The sequence below is a fragment of the Lissotriton helveticus genome, chromosome 3_2, assembly GCF_964261635.1.
Source record: "Lissotriton helveticus chromosome 3_2, aLisHel1.1, whole genome shotgun sequence".
NCBI classification, from domain to species: domain Eukaryota; kingdom Metazoa; phylum Chordata; class Amphibia; order Caudata; family Salamandridae; genus Lissotriton; species Lissotriton helveticus.
Genome location: NC_136062.1, coordinates 381,308,655 through 381,328,870, shown reverse-complemented (window position 1 = coordinate 381,328,870; position 20,216 = coordinate 381,308,655). Strand labels below are relative to the sequence as shown.

General features: G+C 43.0%; 1 protein-coding gene across 1 annotated transcript in view; it reads left to right on the top strand.

Moving 5' to 3' along the window:
* The window catches only part of LOC144826011 (catalase), a 234,292-nt gene that overhangs the window by 173,337 nt on the left and 40,739 nt on the right, over positions 1-20,216 (top strand). Inside the window, exon 9 of the mRNA XM_078684250.1 lies at positions 1,270-1,408. Coding sequence (XP_078540376.1) covers positions 1,270-1,408 — 139 coding nt within the window. The remainder of the gene's footprint in view (positions 1-1,269; positions 1,409-20,216) is intronic.

The window sequence follows — 20,216 nt, the reverse complement described above, 5'->3', positions numbered from 1 at the left end:
AATACGGAAAATAGAAAACAAGCAACGATGAAACATACAAACTGTGAAATATTTAATTTAATTTACAAGCAGATGTACTAGTACCTCTGTTTGACGCTCTTGCACTGCTACTATGAATCCATGTGCGGATACAAAACTAAATTTTTAGCCTCCAATTTCAAATGAAATTCCTTCCCATTTACAGTTGTACATTTTGCTTCTTTATATTCACTTCATTCATTTTCTAAGCAATCTCGGTCCTCCTGTATAGGCTTCGCTGTAGCCTCCTTCAAAGTGATGGCAGCTTCAAACAGCTGGTCTGCCTTTCAGTAATGCGCCGACCCTCGATAGACACAAATTAGCCTAGCTAGAGCATTAACTGTAATAGAGCATACTGTTGTGGTCTGTGCCAGGTGCGGACAGTTTAAGGTGCACCGTGGCACAGACTAGGTCAGTGTGCCACATTCATAAAATGCGGTCCTGTCATTAAAAACAAACGCTACAGAAGGACCCTCCTAAGAGACCTCTACCGAAGCTGAGAACAGAACGGCAGGCATTTTATAATGTCTCAGTTGAGAACAAATGCAAATAAAGCAAATTCCCTTTCTTAACTAGATTTCAGGTATAAACCTGGACTCCAAGGATGTTTTACTTTTTAATTTTTTTTTTTTTACTAAAATGGACTCAACTATTGCGCCTCATCAATAATACAGAAAAATCTGAAATCTCCATCAGATGATATTGCTCTATCAGTAACAACAAATTGAAACACTACCTTCTAAATTACGAATCTTCCCAGCCGTCGGTGTTATTCAGGTTGGTTTCTTTATCAAGCCTATATCACGCCAAGTGCATTATGTGGCAGTCTTTTAGTATCCATTAATAATATATTATATATGTTATGGTGACATGGTTTATAAGCTCTGGGCTTGGTGTGCTTCCAATGTCACACTTGCCACTAGCTAGCTAATATGAAGTATATTGATGTTGCTCTTATCCTCACCAGCTAACTCAAGTGAAATACTGTACCTCATGTACCACCCTACCAATTGCTTGCACTTATCCTAGCTGATTCCAGGCACTAACAGTCATAATCTTTTTTCATATTGCTCTTGGCATCTATTCCAATAGTTGGCTATGTTGACCTATGTTTTATACCTACTTCTACAGGATGTATGATCTCTTCTCCAAGTCTCCTGTTATTAAGCATAATTGGGAGTTTCACAAAATGAAACATTCATTTCCTATTTTTGTTGTACAATTTATGATGAGAATTATGTTTTGTTTTAGGGCCGTCTTTTCTCTTATCCGGATACTCACAGACATCGGTTGGGGGCAAATTATCTGCAGATACCTGTAAACTGCCCGTATAAAACTCGGGTGGCCAACTACCAGAGAGATGGGCCCATGTGCATGTTTGACAACCAAGGTAATGCAAGAGCAATGTAAAATGTAGTTTATTTAATCATAGTACTTGCTCCTGAGAATGTGTCATTGTCGGGCATGACCAACTAATGTGCATGGGTTTAGGTTTGTGCATATAAAATGATGTTTCAATTTAATTTGGAATATTTTAACACTGAGACTTTAATGAAATTTTTTTTCCAAGTGAATTTAGTCTTTATTGTTTAGTTAATTAAAACCATAACAAGTTTCCTGTTCAGTTCACAAACCACTATTTAGGGATAAAATTGCATAAAAGAAAAAATCCAAAATTAAATTACAACAAGATAAAATCCAAAAAAATATAAAACTTTAAATGTCAAAGAATAAGGAAACCTGAAACAAGATACATTTTAAAATATTAAATTGCTTTCAGGCGTTTTTCAAAAGCAAGCAGGAATTTTATCATTTTACAATTTATTTGTGGGTCCATTGAATCCAAACAGCAAATGACCGCTGTCCTGCATGTGAGCAGTCTCTTAACCAGAAAGCAGTTCTTTAAAAAGAGCATTCGCTCTTGATTCAGCTTCTTACAATGACATGTAATGTGAATTAAGTCTTCCTTGATGTGACCGGAGAGCGGGCAGGCAACGGATGGTAGTTGTTTCCAGGCGGGCTCATCTGCCAACGTTGGATATTTTCCAAAATCTTAGGGCCATCAACCTTTTTTTAATAAAGACTGAATAAGTAGAAGCCAAGTAAGACGACGGAGTAAGTGATTTATAGCTGTTGATCACGGCCCAAGCGTGAGAGCTATGGGAAAAGATTTCTTTATCAGTTATCAATGAATGAAACTTGGCGGCTTTATTTATTGCCTGTTTGAATGAGTTAAATGGCAAATTTTTATCCCAAAGCTCAGCAATGCATGTTAATTCCAATGCGCTGGACACAAATCTGTTTGCTTCAGATTTTTTTTGTTTCAAATTCCTGCCATAGAAATTTGTTTAGATTATTATCGATGGCATTCATCTTAATCCGGTACCATACCTTAATACATGTATACAGCCTTCCCACTGTCTCATTCATAAGGCCAAATTCTAAGCGCATTTGCGCTGGTGAAGCGGAGCTGGGAAGTTGAAAGACCCTCTTGTAGATTTTGGTGATTAAATTGGTTGAAAGAGCGGAATCCTTACCATGCATTGCTACACTTGCATAAGCTAAGGTGGGAAGTGCTTTGCTGGCGATAACAGATAGTAATGGTTTAAAAGATGGGCCTTCCAATTTTTTTGACAGTGTACTAAATGCAAAAATTAAGGCTCCAGCTCTTTGTGTTAGATCATTTTTCTGGTCTTTTAACGCTAATTTATCATCAATGTAGTATCCCAGATATTTGATACCTTTAATGTATTTCATCCTGTGTTCACTCTTCTTTGATTTCAGTAATTTACATTTCGAACAATGTTCAAAAGTGTAGTTGCCATAAGAACTAGCGCTATTATACTTTGGTTTGTTAAGCCAGGATGGCGGAGAGGTCACAAAGACCTCACTGATTATTAGGCGTGACGTAACTGCCAGTCTACTACATGTAGCGTGTCAACAGAGCATTTAATAGGGTACAATTATTTGGAATTTTTGCATCAATTAGCAAAGGCTTAACAATCTGGCTGTAAGACTCAACCCAACCAACAATTATTCATATAAAATTAATTGGACAGTAGCCAGTAGCCAGTCTATTGACCACAGTCAGGCAGTGTACAAACAATACATTGAGCACTGTTAGTAGAATAATTTTAAATCAGAACACTTCAGATGGCACACTATTACACAATTTAATATTTTTATATTAGTGTGACCAGCGAGTGAGTCTGTATTGAGTCCTAGATCGCCTGGATTATATTGCCACTGTAGAATAATGATTCTTGATAAGGCTGCTAAGGCATAGTTCTGAAGTAAATCAATGTGCAGGCATTATTCTAACCATAGTAAAGCTAGTTACGCTGTTTATGACTCGCAGTTCTGAAAGGTAGTTATGTTGTTGTCCAAAGTTTGGTTTAGATCAGACAATACTGTCAGGTGACATAGGTCACCACAGCCTGGGGTTGCATGATTGCTCTTCAAAGCAGGCTACTGACATTGGGTGGTGGCAAAATGGCATTTAGACATGAAAAGCAAACTTGCTTATACTGATCCTGATATGTAGTCCTATTCTTACCATTTATTAATGGGTACATCTAGGTATGCAGTCTGAGGTTGTTGGAATGGAGCATTAGCACTACATAATGTGAGTAAAACATATAGATGTTTGGTAATGCCTCCACAGTGCCTTTTGTATACACACCCTTGCTGACGTGAACCTTGTTCTACAGTCTAGCCACAGTGTTATTTAAGATTAATCTGTCAAGTTGGACTGAAGTACAAAGTTACCTGAAGTGTGTCAAAGACTGCTTATTTTTCAAGTTCACGTGGTGCCCCTTTTACACACAACTTATTTTTGTGGCCTATGAATCTTACTTTGAGATCTCGTTCCATAATCTTGAAATTTCTCCTCATGCAAAACTTTACAATTGCACTGAATGTTGGTTTTTGTTCTTCTGTCTCCACATTGAGCAATTTGGTAATTGCTGATAATTGATACCATGTTTATGGCGATGCTTGTTTTGTTGTCTGCTTTCATACTGTGTGTTGAAGCCCCACCTAATTTTGTGAGCTGGTAATTAAGTGTCTTACAATAGTACCCCCATTTTTTTCCTGTATATTGTCGGACTAATGATACTGAAGGTAAAGTGCTGAAACAGCACAGTCCTCACAGATTCAGCTGAATGCTGCTCAACAGTGGGTGCCTAGGTTTCACTCGTCGCACCATGAAAGGGATTTCGAACTAAGCCATCCTCTGAACTGAAAACCATTCATTTGTTTATTTCTTGAATAAGCATACATCCATGGTTACAACCTTATTATGAATGGAATTTCTATTTGACAATCACTTGTAAATTATTGATTTAGAACTAAATACATTGCAAATTGGTGCAGAGAAGACCGTTCATTCAATAGGCAGATGGTGCAGTCCTAGTTGGAAGCGCTAAGAAAATATGTGAGCATTGTCTACATACAAATACTGTGAAACCTGAACCAGTTGTTGTTCAAGCAAATGGGGTTAAATGGCCCATTGGATGGTAATCCATTTTGTAAAGATACAGTCTGGTGTTGTAGTTGTCAGTGTTTCAACTTAATTAGAAATCATCCATAGATCTCTTCGTAACACAAAAATTGCAGCTAACAACCTTTATTTCAGTGTTAGGTTCGCTCTGAGGTTCAGATGTTGTAGAATTAGTGTTCAATCGTTCTCCAATAGCCTCAGGTCATTCTGCTTTATTAATGTGCTAATATTCCAAACTAGGAGATGTTGGCCTGATAGTCAAAAACGATCCCATTCAAATGTTAGGATAATGTAACTTTTATCTTTATTCACCCAATTGAGTACTCTTGATCGCGACACACAACTACATTTCTATCCTGCATCATAGTAATAGCCACCAGACTGATTCTTGAGCGTACTAACGATGAGCCTACTGCTCTTTTTTATGGCGTTTGCTCAGACAAGAAACGATTTACCATCTTTCTATGTACTCCCATCAACATATATTTTCTCATCACTTAGACTATATCATCTGTGATCTAACCGAATTATTTTTTGTGCAATCTTATTCAATCAGAATTAATGAGAGGCAAATTTGTTGATTATTGATTTAGACCAGCTAGATGTAAATGATTATCTTAATGGCATACCTTCATGCAGTTTGTGTTTGGTTTCATAAAAATTAATTGGGTTATGATTGCATGGGTATTTTACAACTTTCAACACAATGTTTTGAATACAGAGAGTAGTTCAGTTGTTTTTAGCTTGGTACCATATCCTAGTATCAATATGTCGGACAGTATCATCTTGTGCTGCCAAGATTATGGCCTCATCATTTTGTGTTTATTGTCCACTCGTAGCGGCTTGAAATTTACTATAGCTTCTTCAAGCCGGTTTTGTACTATCACCAAAATTGTGCTCCCTCTTACTGTTTTTGTTGATCCAATTTCTAGATTTCTTTCCTTTATTTCGTGCTATTTCGGCCCACCTGCCCATTTAAACACATGTATTTCTATATTTTTGGTAGGTTATGCCTCAAAGATAAAAAAAATTGACTTTTTAAGGGAGGGCAGTTTCGATCTTTTAAAAAGGTGTATTGGGATTACATTTGGCGTTATTTGAAGTATTTTAATCTATAGTGGTTTTGTAACCACTGTCTCTTTATAGATCCGTGCTACAAGGGTGTTGAACAAATGTGTTTACCCTGATAGTAGTCCAAAGTTTGTTTGCTTTATCACAATCTCCTTAGTGTTTGCACACCAGACTCAGATTTTTTTTCCATTTCGAAACTTGACAAAGAGAGAAAAGTTGTTTCCACAGTGTGTTTAGCAGAAGCAGATCTTGCTCGCATAGCGACACCACCTGCTTAAAACTGTAGATATTTGTTAGTTGCATTTTCTGCATATGGCTCCTGGTCAAGTCTCCAGTGTACCAAGTCCTTAGAAACTGATTTATCCCATGAAAGTCCATCATTCAAGCACCCTCCCCTGCATTTAAAAAGTTCTGGGGGGGCCTGGCCTGGCGGCGATCGAGATGGCCGCGTATCGCCAGAGCGCGTCCGGGGACACACTGAATACCCCAAAAATCCAGCCATATATCCTGAGGCAGCATTCACCCGTTAGCGTCCCCCGACACGCGGGAGGCTCCGGAGTCGGGTGGTACGCTCATCTTCTCTGCCGCTTGCCGGGCAGCTGAGTGGTGCCGACCGGCGGATTTGAGGCCTGTGGGGGCCTAACTGCGGCCGAAAGCACCGGCCTCCAGTGACGGCGCGGGCCGACTAGGTCAGGAGCGCGCCGGTGCCCGTGCTCCCGGGGGAGCGGAATTCGGACGCCGGGGGGCACAAGGGCCCGCCCGGCTGCTATCTGCCCCACGGAGGGGCCAGGCTCTGACCCTCGGGCTGACATAGGCTCTGCTCTGGGCCCCCAGGTGCACGACAGGAATTGGTGGCGGCAGCACTACCGGGCGTAGAGCACTACAGTGGGCCCATCTTTACCGATAACACACCTGGTCTGCCTGGTGGCTGCCTGAGGACCGGCCGGACGATCATCACTGTGCCTCCCTGCTGGCTCCGGTGAGAAAGAGAGGAGGAGGGCCGGTGGTGGTGGGCAATTGCTTATTGATTGTGGGTTTCTAAAGCGCTAGAATCGACTCCCGAAGGAGTAGCTCTGCGCTGTAGACCGCCGGGGAACCCGTCCTGGCTTTCCCCTGTGAGATGGTCCCTACTGGGTATCTCCAAGGTGAAACCAGGCATCCCCGGCGTATGTGGGGGGCCGTTGTGGAGATGAGGCAAGCTAATTCCCAGAGTTGCCGAGTGTGATCCCTAGTTAGAGTAGGCACCGAGGCGAGAATTATCGAGTCCGTTGACCCTAGTCCAAGACCCTGCCGCGTCGGGGATTGAACCCTGGTCCCGGGCTGTCCTCTGCTCCCAGGTCTGCCGCCTCTAACCAGTGAGCCACACCACTCCAGGTGGAGGAGTGCCACGTGCAGCAGCAGAGGAGTGTGCGGGAGAGTCTGAGGCCTGGCGCTCTTGGTGAAATTGCGAAGGCGGTGCATGACCTGGCCCTGTGGCAGAAACCTAGTACACCGCCGGTCGTTGTTGCTTTGGCCGCCCGGTGAGGCATAGGAGCTGGGGTGAGGGACTGGGAAGAGGACCACCACGAGGACCACAATGCGTCCCAAGAAATCTACCACCACACAGACGAATACTATGGACAATTATACGGCACAGCCTGGAGAGACCGAGGCGGGTCACCCTGGAGGTTCCGGGGCTGCGGAGCCGTCCCTGGCTACCATGCAGGTAGCTTAACCCCCTGGGACGTTATGTAGCACTCTCCGGACGGTGGGAGGGTTCCACGGTCAATCTCTGTTCAGTATACGTCCCGCCCAGGTTGAACGGCACCATATTTCCGGACCTAGGGAAACTGCTCCTGGAGCTGCCAGATGGAATCCTGTTATTGGGAGGTGATATGAACGATGTGATGGTGCGGGAGGCGGACTGGTCGGGCCCCCACCGGATCGGGGGGGGGGGGAAGCCAGCTTGGGGAGTTTGTCCATGCGCTGGGTTTAGCGAAGCTCTGGAGGGCGCACAACCCTCACCTTTGACAATACACGCACATATCAGCGTCACATGGATCAGGGTCCAGAATTGATTACCTCCTCACGCAGGTGGGACATATGGGGCTTTTTCAAAATAGTTGTCACAAAGCCAGAGGGATATCTGACCACTCCCCGGTGGAAGTGCAGATGAGGGGTCCCAAGCGAGATTGGTCCACTCCTCCTCGGTTAGATGCTTATCTATTTAAAGACGAGGAATTCCAGGAACGGTTCGGAGACTGAGTGGATATCTACTTTGATGAGAATGTGGGCTCTGTTAGTTCCCCTGGTATCATCTGGGAGGCATTCAAAACCGTGGCGAGGGATTTTGTACAGGCTGAAATTGGGTAGAGAAGGAAGGAGAAGCAGGCCCAGGTCGTTGATTTGAAAACGGAGATTCAGGCCCTGGAGAGTGATAGGGTGGGGACACAGGATCAGCAGATGAACATTGGACATATTCTACGCCTTAAAGAAAAAGTATTAAGGGACATCTTGTCTGACCAGGCTCGATAGCACGCTCTCGAAACACAGCGCCGGGTATACGATCTGGGGGACAAAACGAATAGGATGATAGCCTGGCTCGAGAAGAGAGATAGGGATCGTAATTGGGTCCCAGGCATTAGGCAGGACGATGGGGCCACAAGAGAAACCGGAACGGGAATAGCAGAGTTGTTTGTACAATACTATGATTCAGTCTATCGTCCGCATACCGAGAAGCAGGAGTTGGAGTGCACTGCCTTTTTAAGTGACAACCCCCTCTCAGTATTAACGCCAGAGGATAGGGACCGCTTAGATTCTGATATTACAGTGGAGAAGGTAGAGGCGGCCATGAGTGATTTGCAAGCAGGGGAGGCACCGGGCCCTAATGGGTGCCCCGCAGAGGTGTTTCGGAATGTGTCGGGATGGATTGCCCCTCACATGCTACACATGTTTAACACCGCCAGGGAGGACGGGTTGCTCCTGAGGGACCTGAGGTCAGCAACGATAGTCGTAATACATAAATTGGGCAAACCACAGGATCTATGTAGCTCCTATAGACCCATCTCCCTCCTTAACTTTGAAACCAAGGTCCTTGGAAAGGTTCTGGCCACTCGACTGGGAGCGGTAATCCAATCCCTGATCCATCCGGATCAGTTGGGCTTCATGCCCCACAGGAATACCAGGAGCGTATCTTGCTATACGCGAATGATGTGCTACTGTATGTACAGGAGCCGACTATCTCCATTCCGCGTGTGATGACCCTCTTGCGGACGTTCGGGGAATACTCTGGGTACCGTATTAATTGGGATAAATCCCTCGGTCATCGGTTTTCGGGGCCTCCCCTGGACCTGGGTGGGGTTTGTGAAAGGACTGGTCTGGAAAGACTCCTTCCGATATCTGGATTACAACATCCGAGACGGATTTCACACGTTTGAATATACAGACCCAGATAGAGCGCCTACATGCTGACGTGGCGCATTGGAGGACTCTCCCGCTCTCCCTGATGGGAAGAGCTGCCCTCCTTAAGATGATGGCCCTCCCCCGTCTCCTTTATGTGTTGCAGAGTGCCCCCTTCGTAGTCCCGGAGAGGATTGAACGGGTGATAGATTCGGAGATCCACGCATTGCTTTGGGGAGGTGGTTGCCCTAGAATCGCACTGAGGAAGCTTTAGAGAGGGGTGTTCGAGGGGGTGCTGGCTGACCCGGATATCAGACTCTACTATTGGGCGGCTCATCTGGCGAATGTTAACGGGTGGGTGTTCGCCCAGATGGAAGAGCCAGCATACAGAGTGGACCGCATGGTTCTGGGGAGTGGTACATACTTGGATACACTCTATCGTAAGGGTAGGCGTAGACTGCCCCCGCTGCCCCAGACGGCTTCCGTGGTAGGAGCTTGGAGGAAGGCATCCAAATTGTTGGGCTGGGAGGTGAAACTCACGACACACACTTCGCTGTGGGTGGGGGACTACCTTCCAGAGGTGTCGAAACTGAAGGGCCTGGGCAGATGGAGCCTGATTGGCATTGATGTGCTAGGCGACCTCTGGAAAAGAGGAGACGTGCTAGAATTCTCTGCCCTGCAGGAGCAATTTCAGACGGGAGGGGGGAGTTACTACATTACCGACAAGTCCGACATGCCATCCTGCGACATCTCCAGAAGGGGGATCGGCTACCAGAATATGCCCCGCTTGAAGACAGATTGCTGCTGGACCCAATGCTAGATAAGGCCATCTCCCTCACATACAAGAAGCTCAGTAATAACATTCCTGATCCCATGGAACCGACCCGAGAAAAGTGGGATTCTGATGTGGGGTTGTTAGAGGAGGATGACTGGCGAGAGGCATTGCAGAGCCCTAGGGAAGTAGCAATCCGAGCAAGGTTTAGATTGGTCCAGTTGCGCATCCTACTCCGCTCCTACATTCCCCCTCCCCTACACAATTTCGCATTGGGTATGCTGCCTCTAGGTTCTGTCTGCGAGGGTGTGGAGAGGAGGGCTCCTTTTTCCACATTTTATGGGACTGCGCCAGAATCCGGGCGTATTGGTATAACCTAGTGGCCAAAATGTCCGAAGTGATTGAGGCGGAAGTTCTGATGGAGGCTAGATGGCATATCCTAGGAGTGACGAACGACGTCACCTGGCCGAAATCGGACAAGATCGGGCTGGCGCTGGCGAGCATGGTCGCCAAGAGAAATATAGCCCGATTATGGGGTAGTGACCTACTGCCGACTGTGGAAGAGTGGGAACATGACCTGGACTTGTGTAAAAGGGCGGAAAGAGTGATTTACAAGAGCAGGGGGTGCCCTAGGAAATGGGAAAAGATATGGGGGCGTAGAGGAGGTATAGAGGGCAAGTGTGGGATACTCAGGATGTCTTATTGCAGCCCTGAGGTTCAACTTTAAATCTCGGTCTGTTTCTGTGGATTCATGATGTTCATATTCATATGTCTGTATTTATCTGCTGCATGTATGTTCGCATGCCATTAACAGATATGTACGATGTCATTTTTATGAGCGCCTATATTTTGAATAAAAATATTTTTAAGAAAAAGTTCTAAACATATTTTATTAACAGATTATTCATTGTCGAATTAAGTACATTGGTTAGCCTTCTGTCTTCACTAAATTGAATTATCCGTGGTAAGTGACAGAACATCTGTGCTTTGTTCTTCAAGATGCTCCTTAACTGAATGGATATCATTCAAATACAGTAAATCGGATTGAAGGAGAAAGAAAAACAAGATTGGCCAATCCCAACACAAAACAAAATTTGCGTAATGGATTAAGTATTAGCTAAGAAATTAAAAAATGCTTTCTGATCTCCTGAGGAAACTACAGAGATAAAATTTATGATGATTTATCATGTGTTGCCAAAATATTTTGGATACTGTTGGGCGCACGTACAAGGTTAAGGATGTACAGGAGTGTGTGAGTCTGAGGATTCATGGGACATGTGCTTTTTACTTCACCTAGCTCCAGTGCTTAATTTGTAAAAAGTTGAGTGCCAGGGCCCTTCACAGCAAGCTTCTGGAGCTTGCACACCCATTACCCATTGCCCTTGCCAGTACTGCCAACAGTACCAGCGTAACGAGTAACCTTCTTCTACAAGCGTGACAATTCAGGCCACTCTATACTATAAGACTAGTATAGGTCACATTTTAATGAACATTGTATTAAGTAGTGTGTTTTGTGCTCATCTCAAAATTAGGCAAACCGTGCCCCCACGTGGTGAACTGTCATAAGTACAGCTGTTGAGAATTAAATGCTGATGCTGAGCACTGGAAACCACCGGCTCAAAATAAGTACTGCCTAGCTCCTGTATTTGGACCACATGCTAAGTACTAAGAGTAAAGTACAAATAATGTCCGATGACACCGCTGACATCCTGGGTGACTTGCAGGTCAACAGTTTGACCTACACGTTGTAACATGAGTCAAAGATAGATTCAGGACTGAGGTACGCTGTTGCCTCTGTGCTGTGTTCTGTCGAGTCTTAGGACAAAGCAGTGGAAAAAGCAGTGGAGCAGGCAGAAAATACTGCATTACCTTGTTTTGCCCATCAAAAGCAAGCAGCACAGTCACCATTTCCACTATGAGATCAATAGTTCCATTGCCCCATTTACCTTTTGAGTTTGTGGCAGGTGGTTATTGACAATGTAGTGCAATTCCACAAACTCACTCTCAGGAGGGAATACTTGCTGTCTTTATTTTTAAAGTTACTGGATGCATGCAGGACGTCAAAGTTGTACATGCTACTGCAATGTGTCAAGCCCGCAAAAATAGATTTATGCAGAATTGCGCAGTGCCTATGAAAGTTCATGGACATGGATTGCATCTTTTGAAAGTAGTAACAAAAAACGTGACTAGGTTTCACAAATGTGTTCTTTAACCAGGCTGGCTAGAGGGCACCTCTGAAAGGGCCCATTTGAGTAGAGGGCAAGATGGCACAAATTCGGCATTCACATACTGATCATCAATACTAGTGCGAACAGAGTAGAGCTGCCACCGTTAGGTGAACAACCCATTACAGTGTTAAGTAGAACAGATGGACCACACTTGTTAAAGTGGGATGAATCTAAAATGCTTTGTCAATGTGACTGATGAAAATATGGGAAGTCACATCTTGAGACTCTTTTGATCAAGTTAAAGAAGACCCTATGATGCTTGATGTGGATAATAAGGGCAGGCACTACAAGCAGGCGAAGTGTGCTGCTGTCCTTAACAGCGAGGCCACGTGGAAAAGATGAGGCAGTGAGGAGTGGGAGACTGCCTACAGGCCGCAAGGCTTACAGCATTTTACGAGACACCAGCGTCTAGTTGGTGCAGATTATCAATAAAAAAAACATTTGACGTGTACGGAAGGCCCATCAGATACTGCCAAGTTTCAGCTGTAACTCCCTTAACTTGCATAAAAAATAGGTGGTTAAGTTTGCTCCACTTTCTCATTTTATGTAGTTGTTACAAGGTGGTGGAAATATTGCAATACCTAAAAAGCCAAAAAAAATGCAACGGTTGTGTCCATCTGTACCGCAACTGGTACGCCTGTAAAGCACTCCGATACCTGGTACCTTTCAATCGAGTGCGCGCTATATAAAACTCGAAAAAAGGTTTGTAATATTACCCGTTTCTTTAGTGTAAGGTGTAGACATCCTGGGTGAGGATTTTTGCTCAGCAAGTCCGTACAGTAATATAAGAGCACAGTTCTTCCTCAGCAGAAGAGTATTTCAGTGCTAAAAGCAGCCTTATTTCCATGAAAAAAAATTGCAACCTTTCCTCGTAGGTAAGAGTAATTCAACAGACCGCTAAAGATAGTAAACAGAAACAATTACATTGCAAACTTGACAATGCTGGATCCATATGAATCATGCTTTCTTTTTTATTACAGTAAATTGTTATTGAAAATTATATTTACATGGTGCAGAGGATATACATGGGAGATAACTGAAAACAGGGGAAAAAGACCAGGAGGAGGCGTCCTGGGGGGGGGGGGGGGGCGGGGGAGGGGGGGCGGTGTAGCAGAATCATGCTTTCTAATCCTCCTTGACCTATCGTCTGCGTTTGATACTGTCAAATATAATAGTTTACTAGATTTACTTAAACCTAGGATGGGTCGGTCAGGAACCATACTAAACTGGTTTACTTCAATCCTCCACAACAGATCCCAAAGAGTTAAGGTGAACCAATCCCTGTCCTTCGTATCATCGGTCATCTTAGTGGTTCCACTAGGGTGCTCTCTTTCTCATACTCTCTTCAATCTCTTCATGAAGCCTCTAGCATAATACTGGACAGCCTCCAACATTTAAATCACATGTACGCAGACGACACCAAACTGTATTTGAAATTCTCCCCCCCCCCGAGGGCACCTAGTCCATCAACACAATTCTATAAAATACTCAAAACTGGCTAACGCATAAACATCTCCTACTAAACACTATCAAAACGGAATGCCTCCTCATCGGCCCACCCAACCACAAACCCAAGATTGATTTATGGCTGAAGCTGTTCTCCTCACATTATTGATTCAGCACAATCTCTGGGGATAATATTAAGCATGTATTTTAAAATGCTGGAGCTGCCACCATTGGAGCAAACTACCAAATGAATATTCTAAGGGTATTAATTCCTTTCCTCCTTCATGACGACTTTAAATTACAATATCCGGTCGATGAAACCGCGCTGGAGATCAACTTAGTTCTTTTTACTATATGTCCGTTTTTGCTAACAAATTGAACCTTTTTAGTTACTAAGCTCTTCCTTACACACAGTTCTATCTTAGTTGATTTAGTTAGATAATTAATCACAGTATTTATACATCTGCTTTATTCATTAAAATAACCACAGACTCAGTTTAAATTTAAAGTTTTATCTGAAATGTTTGGTGAATGAAATGCAAATTACAGTGTTAACTCATCATTCTAAAGAGTTAAGATTCGGTTACCTTAATTAGACTATATAATTAATGACGAATACCACAGGAAAAAGAGGATAGAGAGAAAAGGCACATTGGCATTATACACAGATTGTATTTACCTGGTACAAGATCAGACTCCTCTGGCTAAGAGTTTTGGGCCTCTTGGTAATAACAGGTTCAGGACAGGATTATGACAGGACAGGTCACCTCTTCTGGATTTAACCCCAGCGTCAAACCGCTCTCTGATAATAGTTCCCTCCTTGGGATTCTTCTGCAAATCTCGTTCCTAGGTCCCTCGCCTCCTCGATGTTCTTCTGCAAATCTAGTTCCTAAATTTAATTGTAGAAAATTCTAAGTCTGCTTCCAGGTAATTGTTCAGCATTCGGACAGAAATTCTCTCTCTCCGTGTTCTGGCAGTGATCAGCCTACCTCATTATACTTACTACCCCAGTTATACCTTTTGATGGCATGTTCCACCCCCAAATGTTTCAACTTGTGTAACTTGTGAATTCTGATTGTACAAGCCAAGAGGATGATCATCACACCATACTAACTGGATTACTTTTTCTTAAGAGCATTGTCTTATGTTCCCGCCCATTAATTTGTTTCACCCAGACTTTATTCCCACCCGTTTTCATATTACTTTTTAAACAGTGTATAACATTTATACATTTGTTCATTGAGTCTTCTGGATGTTCCATCATCTTTCGGACTATGAGTAAATGTATTCCTTGAACGAGTTCCAAGACTTGAGATCACGACTCCAGAGTTATTTCTAATGGGACTATGCGCACAACCCACGTGGTTTTAGCCTCGTTTCACATTTTAGTCCCAATTAAGAACTAACAGAGGAGTCAACAAGACGTTAGATTCAAATAAAATGGTTTCACTGTATACCACTCATTTCTACACTAATCCTATTTAATAAAAATAATTCTTTATGCATTAGTACTTAGTATAAAATACAATTTAGTTTCAAGCAGAGCAGATGCTTAGCATGTGAGTTCTGAAGCGGCCATTTTGGTGTTAGTGCGCAGAATTTCCCTCCAAGCCTTTTGACATCATGCAATTGGCGCATGCGCAATTCAATTCTCGCGTTTTTTTAGTGGCCATTTTAGTTTCTTCAGGTTACTGGTTAGTAAACACATAGGCAAGCTACCGCGTTTCCAACATTGTGTACGAATTTCGTGTAAATTAGTATATCAAACATTTATTAGTACTTTATTATGATTTTTATGAGAGGATTCATCCAGCAAGTTGCTTACATGCAAATACTTGCTCCATCACGAACGCCTCTAAGGGCCTCGCTTAATGATGCTGCCAGACTTTGCACTGGAACTAAAAAAAAAAACCTCTCCCCAGATCTAAAATCCCTGAACCAGCTACCCTATGAGGCAAGAATACAAGTACAGCTTGCTTACATGACTCTCAAAACAATACACTACGAAAACACCAAAATACTTAGCAAGAAAATTTGAATCATCTGGCGGAGGCAATGCTCTAGGAGTTACGGAACCTTGCTGCTAAAACCACAGAAATTGTATAACAAGAAAACTTGCCACAGAGCCTTCTCAGGCATTGCCCTGAAAATTCGGAACTTCCTACCACATGAAATCAGACTGATCCCTTCTACTGTATCATTGAAAAAAGAAGTGAAATCGCTTCTTATGAAAAAAATGCTACCCTAATTGCATTATCCTGAACTCTTGTTACTCCCATATGTTTATTGTTTTCCTTAGTTAAATTTATTTTAATTTTTTGTCACTTGTTTTTCACAGTTTCTACTTCTTTTTCTTACATGTTACTTTCTACGAATCACCTGTAAAGTGCTCTGAATACTCGCTCGGGTCATGTTTGCGCTATATAAAATTTTATAAATGAAATAAATAAAGCTTTGAAACTCAAAGCTGGTAAATGTATCAATATGTTTTGTAACACTGCTTACCATCCTCATCGAAGGATTGTCTAATAGTTCAAATCTACACAAATCCAACCAATCCCAATAATATAATTCATAACATTATGCTAGTGAAACAGTACTGGAGTTTTGAACCCAGTCAGTTAGTAATATGTTATTCGATAGATCAGACCCATATAAATGCGATAAACCAATAAAACCATATATATGAATAGATATATATATATATATAAAAGATACAATACATCTGTAAAAATATAAATTCACAGTACAATCACTAAATACAGGAAATGTGACAGCTCATTAAATTAAGACTCCCTAATCGGTAAATAACTTTTTCCTAAGTTTAAGGGCACCAGAAAAGAAACTTGCAACCCCAAAACAGACCAAAAGGGACGGGAGTATTTGTAAATAAAATTTTAAAAATGGGTTCGCTTGTACAAATTGACTGTCTCTTATCAAGGGAATGATGAATCTGTGTCTTAATATCTGATAAGTCACAAAAAAATAAAAGTGCATAGAATCTTCCTCAGAGATATTATCATAGGGACATGGTTACAGCTCTTCCAATTTGAGAAACCCTTTCGGAACAATGAAAAAATAATGTATTAAATTAAGCCTGAACCTAGTCAATAAAAAAACAATGATGTGCATTGTTAACAATAGTCAAGTATGGTTCACCCCCTTAGCAAGTTGCCAATAGAATATATTGTCCCACTGTGGGTTTAAGAAGTTCCCTTTTCTCTCTTTCCATCATCCTCTGAGAGAGAAATAGGTTTTGTTTTAGCTCCAGCAAATCCCTTGCCTGTAATGGTCTAGGATCAGTGAATAATTCTAGGCAGCCCACACTCTGCAGCATACTCTTGACGTATCTAAACTAAGCTAAGGGATACGAAGTGCTCCATCAAGTGATCTGCAATCCTCAATCACAAGCTGGTTAAGTGAGAGCGTAGAATTAGTGCACATACTATGGCACCGTATGACGGGAGCCAAGGCAATAGGGTAGAGGTGTGGCACTGCGGCCAGGGCGTAGGACGCTGGGTATCACAGTTCGACCCCTGGCTCCGGCGGCAGGGGTCTGCCCAGCACCATGCGACTCTGGGCAATACCTCGCTTAATCTTCCCAATGGCCACAACGCCGAGATACCCCTTCGGGGGTGATTTGTGCGCTATACAAGTACTGGATTGACATTAACATAAGATCAGTAACGTATCCCAGGCCTTCTTTCTGATGACTCATAAACAACGGGAAACCGCTATGATCCTACGTAAAAAATTATTTTCTACCATTTGGCTCACTCTGGTATCTTTGTACCCCCACACATCACACGCATAGCTTGCCATTGGGATGAGTTTTTCTTGCTACAAGGCCCACACTTGTTTAGCCCCTAGTCTCTTAGCAAAATTCATTGTTGTACCCATTACTCTCATTAGAATATTCTTTTTTAGGGATTTTTGTGGAATACAAGACCCTTGATCGTCAAAATGTACACACAAATAAGTGAAAGTAACTACTTTGGATAATTCTAAACCTTTACCAAAGAACTTATTCCCAGCAGCCGTCAGGTGACCAGACATCATAGTATGATTTAGCATAATTGGTTGAAAGATTTAATGAATCCATAAAATCAATAAAAGCCTCCAAGAGACCTTGAAGGCCCACTGAGGCCCGTGCAATCAGTACTGTATCATCTGCAAAGAATAATGCTGGGATTAGTTCAGAACTAGTTCTAGGAATATCCCTAAATGCAGCTGAAATCCCATCGCCCCATTTGTTAATATTTAGGGTAAACAGCAGTGGTGCCAAAATGCACCCCTGTCTTACCCCCTATGGACCACCCCCGCCCAAGGGACAGACAAACTACCATCCTCATTGTACCTCATCGAGGCTGAGAGGTAAGAATGTAGACTATATAGAAAGGGCACTAGCTTAGTCTCTGTGCCCAGATCTGACGGGGGACAAAGCTTGGATCTGTTAACGTGGTCGTAGGTCTAGATAAGATCATACACCGTTTGGGCCCGGTGATGTCCCCCAGCTGCGGCAGAGATAGCAATACACACTACTACACTAAAAGTCAGGGGTGAGACAAGATCCTTCTCACCCCCACGCTATACATTCCCTCGAAATGAGTGACCAACCTATCAGGAACTATGTTGCAGCCCAGCCTCTGGTTTCCAGATCTCCAGAAAAATTGTATTTTTACCATGTCCCAGAATTTAGCATTATTAGTTAAAACACTGGGCTGCAAAAACTGCTGCCAGACTTACTCCTTGCTTTCTTTTTCTTTTTTTTTTTTTGGCAACAAAGTCGCATGCTAATACGCTTTCCTTCAAACTCTAATCTTATCCTCATCCTTGGGCCTTTGCTTCAGGGTAGCCATCTGATTCCTGTGTGTCGTGCAACAGTTACTATCGAACCACTTGTCCTCCTTGCTGTTACTATGTCTACCTCGGGACAGAAGATTCGAGGAGATCTGATCACATAATCTATTAAAGGCATAAAGGAACACGTTATCTTGCATGCTACTCTCTGAACACAGGGCAGTGTTCGCCGCATTCACCGTGTAAAGGTTTTCTAAGAATATCTCCGGGATCACCTTGTCCTATTTCAATTTTCATGCTTGATCGTTAGTGCTAATGTCACTATTAGAAAGACTTTCCCCGCATTACCATCCACATCTAGTGTCCAGTCCAGTTCCAACACAATGTGGTTATGATCACTAACATTATTCCAGGATGCTCTCAGGAACTTGGCCAGGGAAACCAGGGATGCTGATAGAATAATAAAATCAATGGTTGAATGACAACCCCTACCAGTGAATGAGGGAATACCTACACCTTTCCCCGAACTGCCCAATACAGTACAGGTTCCTGCTTGCCAAAATATCCTCCAGGAGGTCACCTTGCTCTGAGTGTTCAAAGTGTATTAGAGAGGAGCTTCAATTAATAGACCCTTTTACTATAACACTACCTCGTTGACACAGTTGACACAGTTGTACGTTAAAAACACCAAGAATTATTACCTGATAATACAAGGACCTTTTCTCCCCATAACTTTCCCAATTTTTTTTTTAAATAAGATGTGCTTTATCAGTATGCTCCTGTCCAAAGAATTGTAAAAGTTTACCATCAACAAGGATGGATTACTCTTGAATACCAACTATGATGCCAACAAATGTATTACTAATTCGAGTTTACCACCAAGGCAGGAGTAAAGGGGATCTTGAGGTAGACTAAAATTAGAAGGCCACCTGTTGCACACCCCACGAGCGATGGCAAAGTAGCTTCGAAGGAGGAGAAGCCAGCTGTATGACAGTAATTTTCAGTGTCCCATGTTTCTTGCATAGCCACAATGTGACACCCCTCCTTCCCCCCAAGAATTTCCAGCCACCTTGCATCATCCTTTTTCGTTTTGGTTTTTAACCAAACAATATTCCAGGTCATGACTTTTAATGGGGACGTCTGGTTAAACGTGGACGCAGTCAAAGTGGCACATTCACCCAACAAGCCCTTGGACTTAGGTAGACCATGGTTGCTTCTAAAAGTTTCCAAGGAAAGACTCCTTTCAATCAATTCTGTTTCCTTCGTAATGACACTCCACCCCCACCAGAAAGGATTTGATAGTGGTAATTGTGTCTCCAACTGGAGTGGCTGTCCTCCGCTTCCTTTTACCCTTTAGGAACCGTTGACATCCGTGAGTATGCTACTATAGTAAATACTGGGCTCCGTTGACCTTATGAGCTAAAGAGGGTGGCCCAGCCCGGCCTCCTCTGGGCGCTGATGGGTCCACCTTGGGCCCAGATGTGACTCGCACTCTTTCCACATTGCTGAAGTTCCTTGGTAGTTAAGTAGCTTCTGCGTTTTACCCCTCCTTCTCTGACCAAATGAATGCTGGGGGACTGAGCCCACACACCAGAACCACTGGACAGGAAACAGATAAACGTTGCGGGCCTTGAACCGCCCGATACGCACATATTGAACCCATTCATTTTATAAACATCCTTTTAACATGCTGATTTCTAGCTCGCCATAGACACCTTCTTTGTCCCTCTACACAGACCCCACTTTCGTGTACCATCATTGTGACCAATGGTCTTCCACTATTGGTCTCTCCCAGGCCCATGCCAGTGATCCTCGGTTTCAAAGTTTATACCAAATGTGCCTCCTGTTAGAGAGTTGCGAACGTTTATGATATTATTTCTCAAGTATTCCTTCTTTACTAGTGTCATAGCCAGGAAATGCAGAATGGATCTTTATATACATTTTTCTGCCACAAGGTAACTATTGTAGTCATTGAACTAAATATTCATCACTCTTATGCCCT